The sequence below is a fragment of the Microcaecilia unicolor genome, chromosome 11, assembly GCF_901765095.1.
Source record: "Microcaecilia unicolor chromosome 11, aMicUni1.1, whole genome shotgun sequence".
Classification (NCBI taxonomy): Eukaryota; Metazoa; Chordata; class Amphibia; order Gymnophiona; family Siphonopidae; genus Microcaecilia; species Microcaecilia unicolor.
This window is the reverse complement of record NC_044041.1, coordinates 176497723-176520914: the sequence shown is the minus strand read 5'-3', so window position 1 is coordinate 176520914 and position 23192 is coordinate 176497723. Positions and strand designations below refer to the sequence as shown.

The following is a 23192-nucleotide window of genomic DNA, read 5'->3' as shown; positions in this document are numbered from 1 at the left end:
CCCCCCCCCAGTTATTTTTTAATGGATTTTGTAAACTTCTAGCAGACAGACAGCCCTAACGAGAGGTACAGACTCTCGTTAGATTTCATGGTGTTTTCCTGCGTTAAACAAATCGGAAAAGGCTAGTGCATGTCATTTCAATGGGATTTGTAGAAGAATTGCTCATCTGCATTCAGTTTTCGTTAGCTGCTACTGTCGTCGGAAAATAGGCTTTAGTGCATGGAAAGGATAGGAAATTCTTCATTAAGGGCTCATTTAATGATGAAAAATGTTTAGTGCATCTGGGCCCAAGTACATAGTCTGGGAGTTTTTCTAGATGCTGGATTAACTTTTGATAACCCTATTTCTCAGTTGGTCTCTTCTTCATTTTACTATTTACACCATTACAAAGGATTCATACTTATTTTACAGAGCCTTATTTTGCTCAGTTGCATTATGCTTATGTAATTTCCAGTGGCGTAGCTAGGTGGGGTGTCAGGGGAGCGGCCGCTCCCCCAAACGGAGTTCTGCCGGCACCTATTTTTTTTGTCCTGTTGCAGTGAAAATGTGCGCTGGAGGAAGTCCACTCTCGCTCCCCCCACGCCGTCAACTTACCTCATCCTGGCTCCGCTTCTGGTAATTTTACATATTTACTCTTGCAATGCATTATTTGTGGGGTTACCTGGTAAGAGTTTTAAAAGACTCCAGTGTATTCAAAGTGCAGCAGTTCAACTTTTGATGAATTTAAGTACATAAGCATCGCCATGCTGGGACAGACCAAGGGTCCATCGAGCCCAGCACCCTGTCACCGACAGCGGCCAAAAGAACAAGCAATTTGTCCCGCCCATCTTAGAAATGCTGTATTATTCCCTCGTCCATTCAATAACATTCTATGGCTTTTTCCTCCAGGAAGCCGTCCAACCCTTTTTTGAAGTCTGCTAAGTTAACCGCCTTAACCACCTTTTCCGGCAGCAAATTCCAGAGTTTAACTACGCGTTGAGTAAAGAAAAATTTCCTCTGATTCATTTTAAATTTACCACACTGCAGCTTCATGGCATGCCCCCTTGTCCTAGTATTTTTGGAAAGCGTAAACAGACGCTCCACATCGACCCGTTCCATTCCACTCATTATCTTATAGACCTCTATCATATCTCCCCTCAGCCGCCTTTTCTCCAAGCTGAAGAGCCATCCCATCCCCTGTATCATCTTTGATTTACAAGATCATATCTCACGTAATCTTTCTTCTCTGCATTGGCTTCCAATTAAACAATGTTTCCTTTTCAAAATTACTGGTGTTGGCGTTTGAAGTGTTTCAAGGCCTGGCACCAAGATACGTTTCCGATAAGCTGCCAATGTATACACCTAAGCGATCCGTACGTTCTCAGAGCGAGAGATTTTTTTCTTGTACCTTCTGCCAGATCCTTTCAGTAAGAGTGTGCTCGCTCTCAAGCTTACTCTTGTGTTATGACCTGGTTGCGGAACAAGGTTCTCTCCCTCTGTGAGGTCTATTAATGAACTTTGGGGATTTCAATAGGCTGTTAAAACTTACTTGTTTTAATCTAGCAATTTGATGAGTTTGTCAGGCTGCAAAATAAAATGTTATTTTATTTTGTTATATATTTACTGTTTTATTATATAATGAATGTAGTTCTGTAACAACAGGCTAAATAATGGAATAGATAAATAAATAAATAAAGCCTGTTTGCCTGGGTTTTAATACTGTAAAATCTGATATCCTAATACCAGCCACAGAAATCAATAGCAATTTGTTATCTACCGTCACAGGCTTCCAAACGGCTACAAATCTGCCAGGGCATCCATCATAAATAATGGAGAGTGAGGAGAGGAAGGGTTGCTGAAAGACTGTTCTCCAACAGCTGCTGCAGAGATCCAAGACAAAGATAATAAGATAATAGCTAAAAATGAGATGCCTCTCACACAAAAGCCATATTCCCCTTCAAACTGCACTATCAGCTCTCACCTACAGTCAAGTTTCACAGCACTTTCTTGTTCCAGCCTGGATGAAGATATTGAAATCTCCAGATCCCTGAAGTCAAAGGGCTGCATCTCCCTTCAATCAAGTAGTGCCATTCCGCCCCCCCCCCCCCCCCCCCCCCCCGACAGCATCCTTTTTGCTTATTCCTACGAGAGCCAAGGTTTACGGTGCTATAAGTTGTTGATTTCCTGGGGTTGTCGACAGAGTCAGATTAAGCTGCTGCACTGATGAAAAAATCAGCAAGACAGGAGTGCCATAGTAATCTGCAAAGTATTTTTCAGAGACTGGCCTGCAATTTGGGTTGGGGGAAGGGAAGAAACGAGACATGGAGGAGCAGCAGCATACAGAGCACTTAACTACCCACAATGTCAGCAGAAAGTCAACATCACCTGGACACTGACAATGAATTTTACATTTTTGTCAGGGTTTTTTTTTTTGGGGGGGGGGGGTGATTTTGAATAGCCCAGGTTCTTTGCAGTCTATGCATGTTGCAGCCAGTTTTCAGAGGGAACTTCCGAATTCTACTGAAGACTCATCTCTTTAACAAGGCATACAACAATGATCAACAAATATGAACTCCTGTACACATATCCAGAACTGCCTCCATAATCAGGGCCGGTCTTAGCAAGTGTGGGGCCCTGTGCAGACCAATTTGGTGGGGCCCCATCCTAGCCCCACCCTAGCTCCACCCCATTGATAAGATTATTCCATTTTTAGAAATTTTTTTTATTTATGAAATTTCAAATAAAGACAAATGAAGCTAAACTTGTACAAAAAAACTGATTGAAATAATAAGCACAATGCTATCATGAAACCTCCCCTCCCCAGAAGTGGAGTGGCCGAGCCACAGGATCATCATGAATGATGCGGACGGTCGTCCGAAGCGAGCGGAGGTCGGAGCGGAGGCAGAGCGGGGCCCCCTTAGGCACGGGGGCCCTATGCGGCCGCCTTGGTCGCCTCTGCCTGAGACCGGCCCTGTCCATAATATCTACATGCCAAAATATTAACACGTTTTTTCATTATCATGCTACCCAAGATCCTTTTGCTATTACTAAATGTATATTTTCTTATATAAAATTCTTATATATCTCTGATATATTTCTTATTATGTTTGCTTGCTAAAATACAATCATGTTCTATCATTATCATGTTACCCAAAATCCTTCTGTTATCACTAAATGTATACTTTCTCATGTATTTCCACTACTCATGATGTATTGTAAGCCACATTGAGCATGCAAAGAGGTGGGAAAATGTGGGATACAAATGCAACAAATAAATAAATAAATACCCCCCCCCCCCCCCCCGCCTTTGAAAATGAAGAGTCATCAAGAATGTACCTTCTTATTTTGCCTCTGCTAGGGATACGGGTGGCCAAGGGGGTAGGGAGCAAAATAGGACAAGTATATTTGAATATCGAATATCCAAGTTTTCTTTTCACCTTCTGACCAAAACAGCGCTCCAGCCCTCACTGGGAATCTCTCTTTTTAAGCCAGCAACAAGACTGGGAAAGCTAGAATTGGCTTTCTTTGGAGCAGAACAGAATTATTGTAAGTCACATTTGTTTTGCCCAAGTAAATTGTTATTTACTCAGGTATCCATCTTTGAAAATTCACTTTTTAATTTCAAACCGACTGTATACCTGCAAAGTATATGGGTGCATTTAACACTGTTCTATGTTTCAGAGACAAACTATGTTTAAGGCACTCACACAGATTAACCTGCATTTTAGATAGGCAGTGCAGAGGAGTATCTTAGCACATGCGTGTTTGAAAATATAATGCACACACCTTCCCCCAGCCCAAACACATCCCTAGGAATACTTCACAATACGGTTAAAGGTCTATGTGCTGTGGAAACCTGCACTACATTTAACTGGTAATTTGTAGAGATATTTATTTTATTTATGTATTTATTTTTATTTATTGGGATTTATTAACTGCCTTTATGAAGAGATTCACCCAAGGCGGTATCCAGCAGGTACAGTTTAGCATAAAACTTACAATTTTAACAGCATAACAATAGTAAAATGACCAAGTATAAACATAAATGCAATCAATGAGGTAAACTTGAAAACAGCAAGCTGAAACCTAATAATAGGACTACCATGAAACAGGATCAAAAATATACACATTTAACAGAACTGAAATTCAAATAGCAGAGATATAATATGATGTAAGCATAATAGCGTTAGTGATGAAATATCTAATAAGCAGACAATTAGAACATTCAAATAACATTGCTATCATACTAATGCTTTTCTACAATATGGTTTATTGGCACCCCAATATAATAGCCCAGACAGAATAGCTCCAACAAAATAGCCTTGTAACAAAATAGCCCTTGATAAATTGACCCTTATCAAAATGGCCCGACAAAATGGCTCCTCCCACAAAATAACCCTTGACAAAATAGCCCCTGACAAAACAGCCTCTGTGACAAAAATAAAAGGTGCATATATTTACACCTGCTCTTTATCACACAAAATTTCCTAGAATAATTTATGTGTGTAGATGCTGTGTGTGCACAAGCTTATGTGCACATCTGGAGGGAAACCTTTTCATAGCTTGTTTCTGAACTTAATATACCACTCTACATATACAAATGTCTTTTAAAATTGCCCTACTAGAGGATTGACAGGGGTGCATCTGTGATGCCCTTGAACAATAAATTCAACAGATGGTGACAAAACTATCAAGTGATCTGAGAAGCAGAGACATGACCAATTAGGCCAAGAACAGAGAGGATTTTAAAAATGCAGGAAAGACATGCTTTGCAGAGGGGAATGCTTGGAAAAACTGATGACCTTACAAAAAGACAGCATGGAAACAGCGAATTGAAATTCATTCTGCCCCCCTCCCTCCATGAGGAAAACTGAGTAAAAATAAATATATAAAACCTGTACTCAATAGGCCAGAGAACAGAAATTGCATCTCATGGCGCTTTTGTTAGCAGAGATACTCTTCTTTGCATTCCAAGGTTAAAGCCTCTATTACGCTCTCTGTTTGTGAAATGGCATGTAACAGGGCACTAGACAGGGGAGCTGCATAAAAATATAGCCTGACTTTACTTGTAGAGGATCCCTGTATTCGAGGAAAACGTATCACCCGCCGACTCCAGAACTCTTATGTGTAATGCTACTTCCTGTTACTGCATAGGCAGGATGTGGCAGACACAAGACCTCCGGCAGGGCCGTGCCAACACGGTAAGCGAGGTAAGCATGGCAGGGGGGCGCCGCCGCACCATGCTCACCTCGCTCGCCCTCCCCCCAACATCCCTTTTCTTTTTTTTTCCTTTTTAAATGTACCTCCGTAGCGGTTCCGGCAGCGCAGCGTCAGTGAAGGAGGCGGTGCTCCCGACGTCGCTAGCCTTCCCTTCGCTGTGTTCCACCTTCTTCTGACGTCAAGGAAATGACGTCAGAAGAAGGCGGAACACAGCGAAGGGAAGGCTAGCGACGTCGGGAGCGCCGCCTCCTTCACTGACGCTGCCGGAACCGCTACGGAGGTAAATTTAAAAAGAAAAAAAAAAAGAAAAGGGATGTTGGGGGGGAGAGAAGAGGGCGGGCAGTTGAACAATGGGAGCGGGAGGGCAGGGGAGAGACGAGAGCATGGATGTAAGGGGGGGGGGCGGTCATGGAAGGGAGAGAGGGAAGTTGCTGGAAAAGGATGAATGGATGGGGCAGGGGACAGAGGAGCATGGATGGGCATGGATTGGGAGGGCAGGGCTCAGGGAGAGAGGGGAATTGCTGGATAGGAATGAATGGAGGGGGCAGGGGACAGAGGAGCATGGATGGGCATGGATTGGGAGGGCAGGGCTCAGGGAGAGAGGAGAAACTGCTGGACATAGAGGGGAGGGAAGAAAGATGAAGGAGATGAAATGAGGGAAAAGGAAGAGAGGAGAAAAACTGCACATGGATGAAGAAAATAGGCAGAAGCTGAGGACCAGAAATGAAGAAGAAAGGAGGAAAGGAAAGAAATAAATGGAAAGGAAGCCCTGGAAACGGAGTTAAGAGGACAGATAGCAGTAGAATCAGATACTGGGCCAGCATGATCAGAAAAAGAAAGTCACCAGACAACAAAGGTAGAAAAAAATCATTTTATTTTCATTTTAGTGTTTGGAATATGTCCACTTTGAGAATTTACATCTGCTATCTTATTTTGCAATGTATAGCAATCTGTTTCTAAGAATATTGCTGACAATTCCTGTCAGTGTGGCAAGTGGTGAGCGATCATTTTCACGGGGGGGCACCGCCGCCGCCAACTGATAGTCTGCGGGGGGGGGGGGGCGCCAACTGATAGTCTGCAGGGGGGCGCCAGAGACCCTAGGCACGGCCCTGACCTCCGGGGTCAGCTGGTGATCAGTTCTCCTCGAATACAGGGATACTCTACAAGTAAAAGTCGGGCAGATCCCCTTTCAGTCTGCCACAAGGTAAGTTCTCCCCCCGTCTGGTACTATTCGGGCTACTTTGTCAGAGGCCATATTCTAGGCAGCCTGATCGGGCCCTTTTGTTGGGGGGCTAATTTGTCATTGGCTATATTGTGGGCAGGCTGTTTTGACAGTGGCTGTTATGTCGGGGGCTTTTTTGTTTGGGGTTTTTTTGTCAGGGCTAATTTGACTGCATACCCAGCTTACCATATAGCTGAGGGACCAAGTGCAGATATATAAATTGGGACAAGACGAGTGGTACAGAGTCAGTTTGGATAAATAGATAGGTGGCTAAACTAAAATCAAGTTCTTTGTACACTTAAACAAGATATAAGGGACTGATCCATTTATATACAGCTGCATAGCACTGGAAAGTGCTCACCCCCCTCTCAAGTGCTTCAGTGTGCACCAGCATTTCCGCAACAGCTGGTCAACTAAAGGATTTTCTTCTCATTTCTACACCCTTTCCCACCCATTTCAGTTTGAGCAAGCTCAGGTGCTATCAGGTTAAAAGTGAATTTAAGCTAAAAGTTGTCAACCTGTTTAGACAGACCTATGTGGTCCCTGAGGGTTTTGGCCTAGAACAGTGGAAGTTCAAATACTGACAAGAGCTCTAACCCTAGTAGCGCTTTAGAAATGTCAAGTAGTAGTAGTAGTACTAGCTATCTGTATGGACATAAGTTTAATCTACCATAATAAAAATCAAGTTGATATACAATATGCCTTGAAATTTTTTTAGTGTATGTGTGTACATCTATAAATGTGCATACAAATATCACTCGTAGAGGGGCATAATCGAACGGGGCGCCCAAGTTTTCATGAGGGCGCCCTCACAGGACGGCCCCACGAAGGGGCGGAGAAACCCGTATTATCGAAACAAGATGGGCGTCCATCTTTCGTTTCAATAATACGGTCGGGGACGCCCAAATCTCAACATTTAGGTCGTCCTTAGAGATGGTCATCCTTAGGTCGTCCTTAGAGATGGTCGTCCCCGGTCTTCAGCCATAATGGAAACCGAGGACGCCCATCTCAAAAACGACCAAATTCAAGCCCTTTGGTTGTGGGAGGAGCCAGAATTCATACAGCACTGGTCCCCCTCACATGCCAGGACACCAACCGGGCACCCTAGAGGGTACTGCAGTGGACTTCAGAAATTGCTCCCAGGTGCATAGCTCCCTTACCTTGGGTGCTGAGCCCCCCAAACCCACTCCCCACAACTGTACACCACTACCATAGCCCTAAAGGGTGAAGGGGGGCACCTACATGTGGGTACAGTGGGTTTTGGAGGGCTCACATTTACCACCACAAGTGTAACAGATAGGGGGGGATGGGCCTGGGTCTGCCTGCCTGAAGTGCACTGCACCCACTAAAACTGCTCCAGGGACTTGCATACTGCTGTCATGGAGCTGGGTATGACATTTGAGGCTGGCATAGAGGCTGGAAAAATATTTTTTAGATATTTTTTGAGGATGGGAGGGGGTTAGTGGCCACTGGGGGAGTAAGGGGAGGTCATCCCCGATTCCCTCCGGTGGTCATCTGGTCATTTAGGGCACATTTTTGTGGCTTGGTCGTAAGAAAAAAAAAGGACCAGGTAAAGTCGTCCAAGTGTTCGTCAGGGACGCCTTTCTTTTTCCATTATCGGTCGAGGACGCCCATGTGTTAGGCACGCCCCAGTCCCCCCTTCACTATGCCTCCAACACGCCCCCATGAACTTTGGTCATCCCCGCGATGGAAAGCAGTTGAGGACGTCCAAAATCGTCTTTTGATTATGCCGATTTGTGCGACCCTGTGAGAAGGATGCCCATCTTACGATTTGTGTCAAAAGATGGGCGCCCTTCTCTTTCGAAAATAAGTCTGACAGAGTACCACGCAAAGAATATACAGCCCGAGTAAAGTCAACACTTTGTTTTATCTCGTCCCTTCAGCATATTTGTACCTGGAACCTGCATTGTCCAACGATATAGTCTTTGCCTTTCCGAAAGCACTTCAGGAGTATTTCAAGTGTCAAGAAGTCTCATTCACATCTTTTAATCTTAAAATACTTCTTGTTAGTAAGTGCCATTATGAAAATCAGGTTCCTAGAGATATTCTGAGACCCTTGGAGAAACATGTGTGACTCTTTGGCCTCCACTTGAGTGCACTTGCTGCTCTTCATTACATAGTCACAAATACATATATGCTGCATTAAATGCTAGCTATACTATTAATTGTAGGGATCTAGTTACGGTTCCATTTCTCAAAAGCGAAATGCTGAGGGGAACAACAGTAAAACATTTCTGTGTCTCACTGGCCTCTCTTTAAGATATGGAGGAAAATGGCAGATCGATAGGGATTCACGTCTACCGAACAGCTATCAGTGCTGTCACCAGTTGCCAAGATTCAGAATCTCTTTTTTTTTTCCCATTTAAGCACATGTCCGTCCATAACCTCTACTCCTGACCTATGAGGGTTTATCTTAACTTTCGCCATGCCTTTGACAGAAAGCAGCGGGTGTAAAGAACAGCTGGCTTCACAAGATAAAGTATCACCCCCTTTTTTTTTTTATTGTATCTGCAAGGCTTAAAGACCATTTTACAAGATATAAGCTTCCTGGATAATCCCATCCTGTTAGTCACATGAGACAGCCCTGCTTTACTGTTTCATAAGAGGAATGATTCTCTTGTCACACAGTAAGAATCTTAGTGACATTTGTTGTTTTGTTACAAAGTCATTGAATTATTACCCAGCAGAAACCAGAGTTACTCAGCACAGAATGTTACAAGCTAAACTATTACTCTGGAACCTATGTGAAATACCATAATGTATTCTTCCTTATCATTGTATGTATGCACCTTAATGCAGTACCGAATGTAATTCTGTTACCGGAAATGGCAATCACCACTACGGCAAATGTAAGCCACATTGAGCCTGCAAATTGGTGGGAAAATGTGGGATACAAATGCTACAAATAAATAAAATAAATAAATAACATTATTATTATTTATTACATTTGTACCCTGTGCTTTCCCACACATAGCAGGTTCAATGCGGCTTACATAGTAAATAGAATTACAAAGTCTTGAAGGAGAATGTTACAAGTTGTAGTAAACATAGTAGTAGTGGGGTTTTCAGGATATGTAAATTGAGCATGGAGAGGTAAACAAAGATAGGATGAGCAAAAGGAGAAGAGATTGGGAGGGGTAAGGAGTAGGAAGGATAGAGAGGAAGAGGTATCCTCTCCAGACCTGAGGAAGGAAGTGCTGGTCTCTGAAGGCTAATCAAAAATGTTTTAAAATCAGCAAAGGTATCACCTTCTTTTCTATTTTGTGTTTTATTTGCATTTATTAACCTTTATTAAACATAGCTACCACATGACTATCTTAAATTTAAAATAAAATTATTTTATTTTAATATAAAACAAGCCCATCAATGATTAGCTCTTTAAAGGATTCCTTGATTTATTTTTTTAGGCTGAGAATTTTCTGGTGGCCGTCAGTCTGGAACTGGTGCAGTTTATCACAGTAAGGGCTGGATTCAGTAGACGGTGCTCAAAATTCGGCACTGAAAAAAAAATCGGTGTTGAACGATATTCTATGCAGGGGCATTCTGGGATGGGCATCCTTTATGGAATAGCGTGTACAGCCAGAATCCATGCTGAACCTTTGGGTGGGAGGAGTTCCACCAATTGAACCAGGTGTAAATCCCGGTGCGCAAGTTGGGCGCATATCTGCACCATTTTCTAACACAGCGCACATTTTAAGGGAACATCCCTGATCCACCCATGTCCTCCTGTCGTTACACTCCTTTCCAGTTCCATGCTGAAACACCTAGGCGCTATTCTATAAATGGGTACATAAGTGTGTTTTCACGTAGATCTGTCATTTCTTCTATTCTATCAAAGCGAGAATCACCTTCAAATTGTGTACCTTTACCTTTCACATACTAAATGACACAGCTCCAGACTATACGGTACCATTAATAAACTTACCTCAAAGAAACGCTAAATATAAGGCAAGGAACTACCTCGGACTACACCACCCAAATTGCAAAAAAAGTGATCTACAAAACTGTCCACTCTGCAGATTTCACTTACCTGGTAACCAAATGGTGGAACTCCTTACCACCCAAAATAAGAAATATACAGGATTAGACTAGATTCTGCAAAATCCTCAAATCGTTCCTTTTCAAACAAACCCTCACACAGAACAACCATATCTCAAACAATTAATTAATACAATTGGTTATTACTCTGTTTACCATTAACTTTCTCTCTGCTTCATTTACAATTTCTCATTCATAATAGATTTTCTAAATGTTAAAGATCCATAGTTATCCCAGTATGTTTATGATACTGAATTGTAAAATTGGATTCTTATGCATTATTCTTTGTTATGTATCCTATACCATTTATTGTAAGTCACATTGAACTCAAATTTGTTTGGGATAATGTGGGATATAAATGTCACAAATAAATAAATAAATAAATAATTTCTGTTCTGTTTCAGCACCTTGCATCAATTAGAATGCTTTTCCATGCTGAAAATTCAGCACAGAAGTAGCACCTCATGTTCAATGCCATATATAGAATTTCCCCGTAACTGTCAAAATAATGCAAAACCTGTTACCACACATGTACAGTAGTGGTTACTGTGTGCTACACCATACCTTAAGGGACTACTAACACACTTTAGTAAAAGGGTCCCTAATTTTGTCTCTCTGACTCTCTGCACCCACACTTCAGAACTGCTGTTCTGTTTTCATCCAACCTTGTTTGACCCTTGGTAAACCAAGCCCCGGTAGTCGCACAGTCTTGAAAAAGCACATAAATTCGAGGATTATAAATGCTTAGTGATTGATCACATCCCTGAAACATTAAGAGGAGGTGATAGAGATAGACAGTGCAAAAGGATCAACGATGGATACACAGATTGAAATCTTTAGCCCCGATAGGGTTAAATAATAGAGTTGAATGGAAAGGTTTTTTGTAACATCGATACATAAGTTTTTAGTAGCACTATATTTAGCTTTGCACGGTGATTAGATAATTCCATTGAACAACACATAGGAGTGAGGGAGTTAGTCCCCTTTAAGAAAATTGTTTAGCCTGATTGGTTAACTTTAATGGCGGTATACATAAAAACGCCGCCGCCGCCATTTTTCTGAGGTCGGACATACTCCGAGCTGACACACGAATCAGGTAGTAATACGTATGTAACAATATAGCAGTCCCATGGGCTCTCCAATCTCTCAGAAAAATGTAATGTTTGATATTTTTTCAATTTCAGGATAATGTAGAGAGCGGTTGGGTTCAGCTTCTTAAGAAGCATCTGCGAAACAGGAGCTCACTGTCGAGCGTTCCCAGCAATTGCATGGTTACATAGAAGCTAAATACCAGTTATTCTACATTATTAATAACATTCTAAACGAACAAGTTCTAGCGAGGTTTTTCAGACTCATGAGGATACTCGCCAGCAGGTTTACCTAAAGGAACAGGATTATTCCAACGTAAGCGATGAGCAACATGGCTTAAGGGACAAAACAGTGTTACCTAAACCGAGTATCTGAAGTCTTTTCCTCGATACACATAAGAGTTCATAAGCATCATAGGAGAGATCAACTTGCGAATAGTGCAGTCCCAGGCTATTCTTACATGTTTTGCAGTGCTAATGTTACAGGATCATGGGAGCAGTGCAGGAGACTGGGCACTGCATGTCTGAGAGCTTTGCAGTGCCAAGAACAGCTGTTCTAAAGTTGGCACTGGAAGCAAACCCCAAAAAACAGTCAGACCTCAAAATCCAGAATAGCAAACAGGGGAACAGACCAAAATACAGACCATGATGATCCAAGGACCTCTATCAACTGATACAATGTTTGTGTAGTTTTGTTAGAGACTTCCATTTTCAGCATTGGTTATAGTCTACTACATTTAAACAAGGAGCTGTTTCTATACAAGTTATTTATACATGTTTTATATAAATTTTATAACTTTTGAGCATTTATTATGAAAAGAATCTTCTATTATGCATCTGATTTGAATTAAAAGCAGTGGCTGATTATTTTGGAGAAGGTCATGTGACACTGACAGTGCTTATAAACATGGCAGCACATTGTGCTTTGTTTTTAATTGCAGCAGGGTCCATATCTGTGAGGGAGAGAGATTAATTTTCATCAAGCTTGGTGTTTGCAGTTACTTTACACTGGTTTGGTAATTTTAGCCCCTGAGACAGCTCAATAAGGGCAAAACTTGGCCGAGTCTGGCGCACATATGTTCACTCCTCCAGTTCTGTTGCTTGTTTAATAAATCTACCTTGGATCATCTTAGTTTGCATTTTGGTCTGTTCAGCTGGAAGCAAACCTCCAGATAAGGTGAGGAAGGATTTCCAGACTGGAGAAAGAGCCATCTGGGAAGGAACAGACTGAGAACAGGATTGCAGAGGTGGACTGGAGGGAGAAGTGAGTGAGAGGTGAGAGTGACTGGAATAGGGATGGAAGAGAGGGTGGTTAGCTTAGCAGAGTTTTAAAAAGGCTTGGACGGCTTCCTAAAGGAAAAGCCCATAGACCGTTATTAAATGAGCTTGGGGAAAATCCACTATTTCTGGGATAAGCAGTATAAAATGTTTTGTACATTTTGGGGATCTTGCCGGGTATTTGTAACCTGGATTGGCCACTGTTGGAAACAGGATGCTGGGCTTGATGGACCTTTGGTCTTTCCCAGTATGGCAATACTTATGTACTCGGGGAAGAAAGGATGTGGAGCACAGGACCTTAAGTTAGGGAGAGAACTGGAGAAAAGAAGGGGAAAATGTAGAGAGAGATGGGCTGGCAGAAGAGAGTGTGAGGTGGAGACGGGTTGACGGGGGAGAGGGAGAGCGAGAGAGAGTGGTGAAGCAGATTTTATTTTAGTTAAATGAGTTGCTCTGAGTATAGAGGGTAGCCAATGGAATGCCAGGTTTCAAAAAGGGCTCCAAGGGTGACCCAAGAAACTGCACACATTGGTGCTAGATAAAATGGTGGAAGCTATTGTTACTGGCGACAGAATTAACAAGGCTTAATGGGGGAAAGTCAGCATGGATTTAGCAAAGAGAGGTCATGCCTTACAAAGTGTAAACAAGAAGCATGTGGATAAAGCTGAGCAGGTTGATGTGTCCCTGATGAGAACATAAGAATAGCCACTACTGAATATATCAGTGGTGCTCAGGTAACTCCTGTGGCTGCCCCAGACCCAGATATTCAGAGCTAGCACCCGGGAGTTAGAGCTTTTGGGTCGGTAACAGATTTAAAGCTTAAATGACATAAATCCAATGCCTGTAGAAGGGCCTCTGAGGCCTTGTGAGATATACGTTTTCCCTTAAAGTGGGTGAGGGAGCGCAGTGAGCCAGTAACCCAGATGTGCCAGATGCTATATAGCCTATGCTGAAACATACAAGGAGTGCCCTCCAAAACTGGATGGGAGCTCTGCTATCTGTGAGGGCCCATATTGCTTTGTTTCATATGATTCTGTTCCCAAAATGGCTCTAACTTTTTCCTGAAGCAAAGAGATTTTAATTCATTGAATAGGATCCTTAGGGCATATCTTTCACAAGTGAAGAAGGCAGTGGCATATCTATTCGATGTGCCTGTGTAGCATACACACCCCCTGTCAGACAGTTCATCTGCATTCTCCCTCCTACCCTCTGCTGCAGAGGGCAGGGGTGAGAATGCAGATAAATTGTCTGACATCTCTCACTTCCCTTCCTGGCAAAGCTCTGCAATTCCCCCCACCACACACACACTCCTGCACATCCCCCCACTGCGTGCGCCTTCAAAGCACCTCTGCTCTAGTCTTTGCTCGGGCAGCAGCAGCAGCATTCATAGGCTGCCTGCACCTGCACAGGGAGCTTCTACTCTGAACTGTCCCACTCCCTCCCCTTCTGACACGACTTCCTGTTTTCTGAAGGGCGGGATGCAACGTTGCCAGGTCTGCGGGTTTCCTGCCCAATTGGGCGGCTTTCCGCAACCCGTTGCGGGCAATTTTTGCCGGCTGCAGGAAATTGGGCGGCTTTTAAAAAGCTGCGTTGTGGATTGGGTGGTTTTCTGGGGCTTCTATTGGTCCAATTTGGTCCAATAGAAGCCCCGCAGAGGTTGGGTTAACGACGTTGGGGGCGAGGTTAGTGACGTTGGCGGCTATGTCAGGGGCGGGGTTAGTGACGCCGGTGGCTACGTCAGGGCGGGGTTAATGCTGGAGGGTACGTCGGGGGTGGGTTTGATGACGTTGGGGCGGAGTTTACCTTTGTACGGGTATTGGGCTCATTTTGGGCGGGGAAATTTTTTCAACCTGGCAACCTTGGTTCCAGTGTTGCCAGGTGGGCGGTTTTACCGCCCAATTGGGTGGGTTTTCGCCAGCAGCGGCGGGAAAATTTCGCCGGCCGCGGGATGCGGTTTTTTGGGCAGTTTTCCCGTCGCCGCTGTGCGAGTTCGGCGTTTTTTTCTGGGGCTTCTATTGGTCCAATTTGGTACAATAGAAGCTTTTCCGGGGCTTCTATTGGTCCAATTTGGTCCAATAGAAGCCTTTCAGGGGCGGGGTTGACGTCAGGGATGACGTAGGAGGCGGGGCTAGTGACGTGGGAGGTGGGGTTAGTGTCGTGGGAGGCGGGGTAGGTGACGCAGGAGACGGGGATTGGCTACGGGCGGGTTTACGGCTCGTTTGGGGCTGGGAAAATTTTTCCCAGCTGGCAACCCTGCTTGGTTCAGAGTGAGAGGAAGTCCCGGTGCAGGCACAGGCAGTCTATGATTGCCGCTGCCCAAGAAAGACTGGAGAAAGAACTGATTTTAAAGGTACAGATGGGAAGGGGCATGGGGCCGGCATGGGGAACAGGAGGCGTACCCCCTGTGAAAAAATCCTGGATACGTTGCAAGGTGAGGCTCTCATTGCAACAATTGATGTATCCTGTATGCCAGAGGGATTCTGGAGCGCCCAGATATCAAGGGTGATCATGTTGCAATATGAGACATTTAACAGACTTGTGGATAAATTCATCATGTTATACCCGCTGGCTGTAAAGGAGGCACTTTGAGCCCCGCTGGCTGTGAGATATTTACTTCTTGATTGTAACCACAGAAAGGTGGTATATCAAATCCCATCCCCTTTCCCCTTTCTTTTTCAGGCTCAGAGTGAAGGAGTAGCCTAATGGTTAGTTTAGTGGACTGGGAACCAGGGAAAAAGGATTTGATTTCAATACTATGCAAGAGGTGCAGTAGAGACTAGTGTAACAATAAGGTAAACTTCAAACAAAATGGCGCCATTTTGTTTGACGTTCAATCAACTGAAATCGAAATATGCAGCCCATGTTCCTGAAGAAGCCAAATACGGGTGAAACGGCGGCCCCATCGAACATAAGCTGAGTGCTGTTTATATATTTGGCGCTTCAACATTGATTTGCACATAAATGTTTGCACTTTTTAATTTAGTTAAAGCACTTTAAAAACAAGATTGCATAAAAAAGCAAAAAATAATGAGTTTTAATCCCTATGATAGAAACTAATCAACGGTAAAAATCTGTACCCGTTGTAACCTAAGATTTTTAATCTGATAGGTTTCTGAGGGATTTTCTCCTTTTCAATCACTACATGAGTTTGGGAAGCTCATTATTTACTAGTGTTCTCACTGAGCTTAAAAAAGATTTGATTCCCATTTCAGCTCCTTGTGACCTTCCGCAAGTCAATTAACTCTCCATTGCCCCAGGTAGGAAAAAAAAAAAAAAAAAGCAAACTTAAATTGAGCTCATTAGTGACTGAGAAAGGAAAGGATCCAAAGAAGCTTAGAAGATTCAAAAGCAACACTGGCAATTGGGAAGCAAAGCCAGTACTGGGCAATCTTTTACAGTCTGCGCTCTGATCTTGGCTGGACAGATTCAGCTTCAGGAGTTGAAGAAAAAGACCCGCGCTGGGCAGACTTCTACGGTCTGTGTCCTAATCATGGCTGAATAGATTTGGATGGGCAGGAGCGGAGCTTTTCAGGGGCTTCAACATTAAATTCAGAAATTTTAGAACAAGGGAAGTGCTGGGCAAACTTCTACAGTCTATGCCCTGAAAACAGCAAGGACAAATCAAGACCAAGTATACATATGAAGTATCACATACCAAATGTAATGAGTTTATCTTGTTGGGCAGACTGGATGGATCGTACAGGTTTTTATCTGCCATCATCTACTATGTTACTATTGGGCTTATTTTCAAAAGAGATCGCCGGCGATCTTCCGACACAAATCGGGAGATCGCTGGCGATCTCTCAAAAGCGGCAAAATCGGTATAATCGAAAGCTGCTTTTTTGACATCATCGCCGCTTTCCCGTCGCCGAGCCAGCGAAAGTTCAAGGGGGCGTGTCGGTGCATAGCGAAGGCAGGACATGGGCGTGGCTACCAGATGGCCGGCTTTCACGGATAATGGAAAAAAAGGCGGCGTTAATCAGTATTTCGCAGGTTTTACTTGGTCCTTTTATTTTCACGACCAAGCCTCAAAAAGGTGCCCCAACTCACCAGATGACCACCGGAGGGAATGGGGGATGACCTCCCCGTACTCCCCCAGTGGTCACCAACCCCCTCCCACACTAAAAAAATAAAAATAAAAACCTTTTTTGCCAGCCTGTGTCCCAGTCTCAAATGTCATACCCAGCTCCCTGACAGCAGTATGCAGGTCCCTGGAACAGTTTTTGTTGGTTGCAGTGGACTTCAGGCAGGCGGACCCAGGCCCATCCCCCCCTACCTGTTACACTTGTGGTGGTAAGTGTTGAGCCCTCCAACCCCCCCCCCCAAAAAAAAAAACCCACTGCCCACATGTAGGTGCCCCCCTTCACCCATAAGGACTATGGTAGTGGTGTAGAGTTGTGAGGAGTGGGTTTGGGGGGGGAATTTGGGGGGCTCAGCACCCAAGGTAAGGGAGCTATGCACCTGGGAGGTATTTGTATATTTTTTTTTATTTTTAGAAGTGCCCCCTAGGGTGCCCGGTTGGTGTCCTGGCATGTCAAGCGGACCAGTGCACTACAAATGCTGGCTCCTCCCATGACCAAATGCCTTGGATTTCGCCGGGTTTGAGATGGCCAGCATTTTTTTCCCATTATCGCTGAAAAACAAAACCGCTGATCTCAAACCCAGCGAACTCTGGCATTTGGCCAGGCCAAACCGTATTATCGAAAGAAAAGATGGCCGGCCATTTTTTTCGATAATACGGTTCGGCCAGCTGTTTGTGGTGCCACCAAAATAAATCGCCAGCAATCTATTTCGCCGGTGCCGTTCGATTATTCCCCTCCATGCTACCTGTATATAATATGCAGACTGCTTTGGTTGTACCACAGAAAGGCAGTATGTCAAAAGTATTGCCCTAATTTATTTGCATTTCACTGCATCTCTCCAGAATCACAAAGGAGCCATTTCCTACTGGGGTCTTTGAGGAAGACCTGAGATGCAAGATAGAAGCTTGTGTTGCCAGGATGCTTTCAAGATGAGAAAATTTAAACTTTCTGTTGGGTATGCAGAAGGGGAAGTGTCTAGCTGGGAATAGAGTGATGGAATATACTTCTGATTTCTTGGATGATCAAAATGGGATTAAGTCCTTCTTGGATAGGGGTGTGGTATTTGAGTTTCCAGGTACCAATTTTATGCCTATGATCATTAGGTCCACTAGTAGACCTTCAAGGTGGTGAAGGTGTTGAATGAATATAGTATCTCCTAGAAGAGAAAGTGCCCAAGTAGGTTGATTATCAGAGATCAACAACTCAATATGATTTACAGTATGATTATACTAATCTGAAGGACAAATGGGAATGGGGTTTGGGCTTGGGCTTAGAGGGTGCACTATTGTGAAACATGGTGAAATGATGTAAGACCTTGTCCACTAACATTATGTTGCAAGAACAGCAATTTAAGTTAGTTATTCACATATACAAGATTTTAAAGCCTCTTTTGCTAATACTGGTGTGTTTCCTAAATGCAGTGTAGTGAGGGCTATCCTGGGCCATGCGTTTGGGTTCTGTTCAGTGATCAAGCAATTGCAGGGCTCGGCAAATCAGTGTTTACCAAGATTGCTGGATATTTCCCTCCCATTGCAGGTGGAGTTGTAGTTATTCAAGGACTTTTTGAGCATGTCAGCTCTTGGGGGTGGTGGGAAGGGAGACTATTTTTAAGGATGGCATTTTTATTGCTCAAAGTCTATTATTTAACTTAACGGTGCTTGAAAAGATGGAAGTGACATCTGTCTCCTTTCAGAGGTGGAAGAGTTTTCAGCAGATATGGTCAATGTTCTGACACTTGCTCCCAGACAGACCACAGAATTTACTGCTCAATTCTTAAATAACCAAGATAGTGATAAATCCCATTGTACTGTCTATGGAAGTCTTGGGTAAACACTGAGCTGCTGCTGGGGGGGAGGGGTGGAAGGGGGAGTCGGAATGCTAAATTAGTTCTTCTTCAGTTGTGACAGAATGTGTAAGGCACAAATGAGGTGTTAATGTGTAATGTGGCTGTTTTGTATTGTTGCCAATGGTTTAATAATAAAAACAGGTTTGATCGAAAGCAGCTGGAATGGCTCCCTTATGAAAAAAAGAAAAATAGATTAGACTCTTCAACTTGGAGAAGAGATGACTGAGAAGGGATATGACAGAGGGCTATAAAATCATGAGGGGAGGGGATTAGATAAATAAGAAACGGATATTTACCCTTTCAAAGAATACTAGGAATAGGCAACACTCCATGAAATTAACAGATAGCTGATTTTAAACAAATTGAAGGAAGTATTTTTCACTTAGCACACAAGAAAGCTGTGGAATAGGGCTACTAGAAGTTTTGATCAAGGCATCTAGCAAAGCTGGGTTTAAAAGAGGACACGCTGTAGAGAAAACGTTTGGGGATAGCCACTGCTTATCTCCGAGGAAGAGGACACTGGATGGAACAGCAGGAAACTGGGCTACCAAACCTCATGGCCCAGGTTTTCCCCTAGTCCCCTTCCCAAGGACAGCCTGTCTGTAATGGTATCAAAGCAGGTGTACGCATTGTATTTTAAACCATTGCGTATCCAGAGACCAGACAAATTTAAAGAAATTTCTATGTATCTTCAAAGGGATATAATCAAAGAGGCCTGATACATTATGGTTTTTCTCCCATTCTATGTCAATGGAACCAAAGCTTAGTGGAACGTCAAGTAGACATGTGCTATTCAACCATATGGGCAGGACAAAACATAATCCCTAAATAAATCAACCTCCAACCCCCCCCCCCCCCCCCCCCCCCCCCCCCCCCCCCCCCCCGAACATGGCACCATGCAGTCCTATGTTCTTCTAATCAGAACTCACTTCCTGAAGAGGAAACAAAACCACAGCCCACTCTGCAATGTTATTGCCTGAATCACTCAGCCTCAGAACAGAACTGACTAGTGTCTTCTTTAACCCTTTTCAATCCACAATGTTTTGTCCCTAGCTATTTTCCCTCTTTACACAGTGAAACCTATTACTATGTTAGTGGATTCCTAGTTATAAACATTTGAAAGTCCCATTTCCTTATTTCAATGACGTAAACTCTCCATTATACTAAAGAAAACCTCCATTATGAAGTACCACTGGACTATCACAGGTTATTTTTAGGGACATCTCTCAGGGCTTTCAGGGCAATTTCTGCAACCCACATACAAAACTAAGACAAACACAATTCACAATTGTATGATATCCGAATGAAAGAGGAGAAATTACGGGATGCCTGTATATGCTCTTTGTTCTGTGCAATTCACAGCTGGTATATCTGTTTGTTCCTGTTACTGACGTAGATAAGCGGGGAGCTTCTTGCTCCCCATCTAGAGTTTCACAAAAGAAAACAAGCTCCTTATAAGAGGGCTCCATCGCACATTGATATAACTGTGTGAAAAAAATGTGAAGCAGAAAGATTTAAAAGGTTACACTAAAAATAATATTTGAATGTAACAAGTGCCAGTACATAAGCAAAAATCAGTGAAGACAAAGAGGAAGCAAACTATTTTACTTAGGGTGGTCAACTGTCCTGCATTTTGTGGGACCCATTAGGTTTAGATTAAACATGAATCACAATTCCTTACAAAAGAATTTAACTAATCCAATTATTTGATATGTTAAGACATATCTCTCCTCTCCACATACCCCCAAATTGTCCACCCAAATAGCACTTGAAAGTTGGCCACCCCTAGTCAGCTTTGCTTACTTACACTGTTTCGTCATTTTGAAACTCCAGCTCTCCATAGGTATCCTCATAGTCAATGCCTCCTCCTCTGGCTGTGCCCTCCATTGTCCTGTAAGGCACAATCACTGTGCCCCGGGCTCCTGAGTTCCGTACCACTTTCACTTCTAGGATGCCCACACTTTCACTAACATGGATCATCTTGTCTTCAAAAGTAAAGATTCCAGCATGGTCATCATCTAAGATGGTGACTGTTGCAATCAGAGGAGACACCAGGCGACCCTTGGGATAGGCATTGGGGTCACATTCAAACATACCCTCAGCATCTCCAATCCGGAGGTTCAACAGCCTGACAAAAAAATGTTCATCCTCTTCGAAGATGTCATCATCTATGATGCCAATCTTCAGTTCTTTCTGTATCTCTCCTGGTTTGAAGATAAGCGTGCCCTCACTATACTCATAGTCAGATCCAGCATTGGCTGAGCCATCTTCAGTCTTGTAGTCCACATAGAAGGTACTGTTGCCATCTCCCCCTTGGCAGATCACATTAAGAGTCACAAAACCACAGTTCTCCAGGCACTGGTAAGTGCAGGGCTCAAAATATATCTTACTAATGGCTTCCTCATCTGACTCAGACTGGACCTCTTGAAGGTTGGCTGATTTTTTTGAGTGATCAGCAGCATGCTTCTTCAGAACATTGCCAGCACCAATCATCATTCTAGTGGCCTGGATACGGTAGAATGCCCTGCTCTTCTGCTGATGAAGGAGTGCATAATAGTTTGCCATCTCCACAAGCTGATCCAGTTCCCGATCTGGATACTTCTGCTTTAGTTCCTTCAGGATCTTAATGACTTCCTTGCGGCTCTCATCCAACTCTTTAGCTTCTATGGAGGCTACTGCCCCATCAACAAAAACATTGTCCTTATCGGCTCCAATTTTCCCATCCATTTCAATCCCCTTTGGAAACTCCCCTTCAGTCTCTATAATGATGCCCCTGCGCTTGTCAGCTCGATACCTCTTGTACACATACTTGTAGAAGAGCAACCTCTTGTCAGCAATCCAAGCGAAAACAACACAGACGGGGAAAAACATTAATGTCACTAGGCCTTCCCAAACCTGGACTACACCTGGAGATATCACAGCCAAAATAAGGTAGAGCCAAATGTAGGCAAAGATGCTCCAAGAGGCAGTCATGAAGAAAACTCTTAAGTGTTTTATCTTCCTGGATTCACCATTGGGAATGACATATACACAGACGGCAATAATGACAAACATATTAAAGGCAGCACTGCCAACAATTGTACCAGGACCCAGTTCTCCAGCAAGAAAATTGTGTCCACACACCTCAATGACAGAGAGGAGAATTTCTGGTGCTGAAGACCCCAGGGCCATCAGGGTAAGGTTTGACACGGTCTCATTCCAGATCCTTACTGTTGTGATACTCGTCTCCCCATTGGGTTTGGTCATGGTGATTTCTTTCTCTTGTGAGGTTATGACTTCTATGGAAGCCATGAAACGGTCGGCGATGATGGAAACACCCAGAAACATATATAGCATTGCAACAAAATAGACTATGGCCCTAGCAGCTTTGTCACCAAACGAAGGGTTGTCTGGCTGCCACACAGGGAGGATTATGCCTGGCTGACATTGATTGGATCCCTCACATGTTGAATTTTCATATTCTCCTGACTCAGTCCCTGAGGCTTCTGTCCAGTGGAAATCTTTTGCAATGATGAAAAACAGAAGTAGAGTCTTTGTGAGCAATGAGGACAACAGCTTCTGTAGTAGTACCATTGTTTGGGCCATTTCACTTCACTCTTCTGGTCAAAGGTTACAGAACCTATCAGAAAAAAAAGAAAGAGAACAAAATGTCAAATTATATTGATAGGATCACAGGCAAAAGCAGGAAAGGTGAAAAAGGATGTGTATAATGACTTCCTGATGAATGATAAGGAGTTAAGAAGCGAGACTTCACTAAGGAGGTCAAGCATCCATCTCATTCTATAACAGAACGATGTCAAGCATTGAGTGACCAGATTGACTGAATGCTTCCAAGAGCTTTATAATGGATAGGAATAATCCTACAGAGATACTGGCAAAGACTCTGTTCCATTGTTGGTTGCTTTCACTCAGGGGTAATTTCTCCAAATAGGTTGGCTGAGCTGATGCTCCTTTGCTCTTTATACCACAAGTGGTATAGAAAATTACATTCTACAATGAATGAGCTCAGCTGGGTTCATTTATCATAAGGCTTCCCAAATCTGTCCTCGTCATTCCCCAACCACTCAGGTTTTCAGGAGATGCATGAAGTAAATTTGCAAACATGGAAGAATCAACATATGCCAGTTTATCTAATGCATATTCATTGTGTGGATATCCTGACAACCTGACTGGCTGTCTGATCACCAGGAAAGATGTGAGAAGTCCTGCGCTATAACAGAATCCCAACACCTCATCCAGGATACTCAATGGACAATGCAGTTAACAAACCTTAAAGTTAATGAGAGACTTTCCAAGCTGGGATTCACTGCAGTAAGGCACAAAACCCAAGCAGACAGGATTAAGGCACTGCAACTGTGTATGTAACATATACAACTAAAAATGGAATATGGGGTCTATCGAGAGAAGGAAGGGACAACTCT

General features: G+C 43.4%; 1 protein-coding gene across 7 annotated transcripts in view; it reads right to left on the bottom strand.

The window, feature by feature from the left end:
• Nucleotides 1-22122, bottom strand: part of SLC8A2 (solute carrier family 8 member A2) — a 184267-nt gene extending 162145 nt beyond the window's left edge. For all 7 annotated transcript variants that reach the window (XM_030218037.1, XM_030218038.1, XM_030218040.1 and 4 more), the window contains exon 1: nucleotides 20579-22122. In XM_030218037.1, coding sequence (XP_030073897.1) covers nucleotides 20579-22107 — 1529 coding nt within the window. In that variant the 5' untranslated portion in view covers nucleotides 22108-22122. The remainder of the gene's footprint in view (nucleotides 1-20578) is intronic.
• Nucleotides 22123-23192: the final 1070 nt, after the last annotated feature.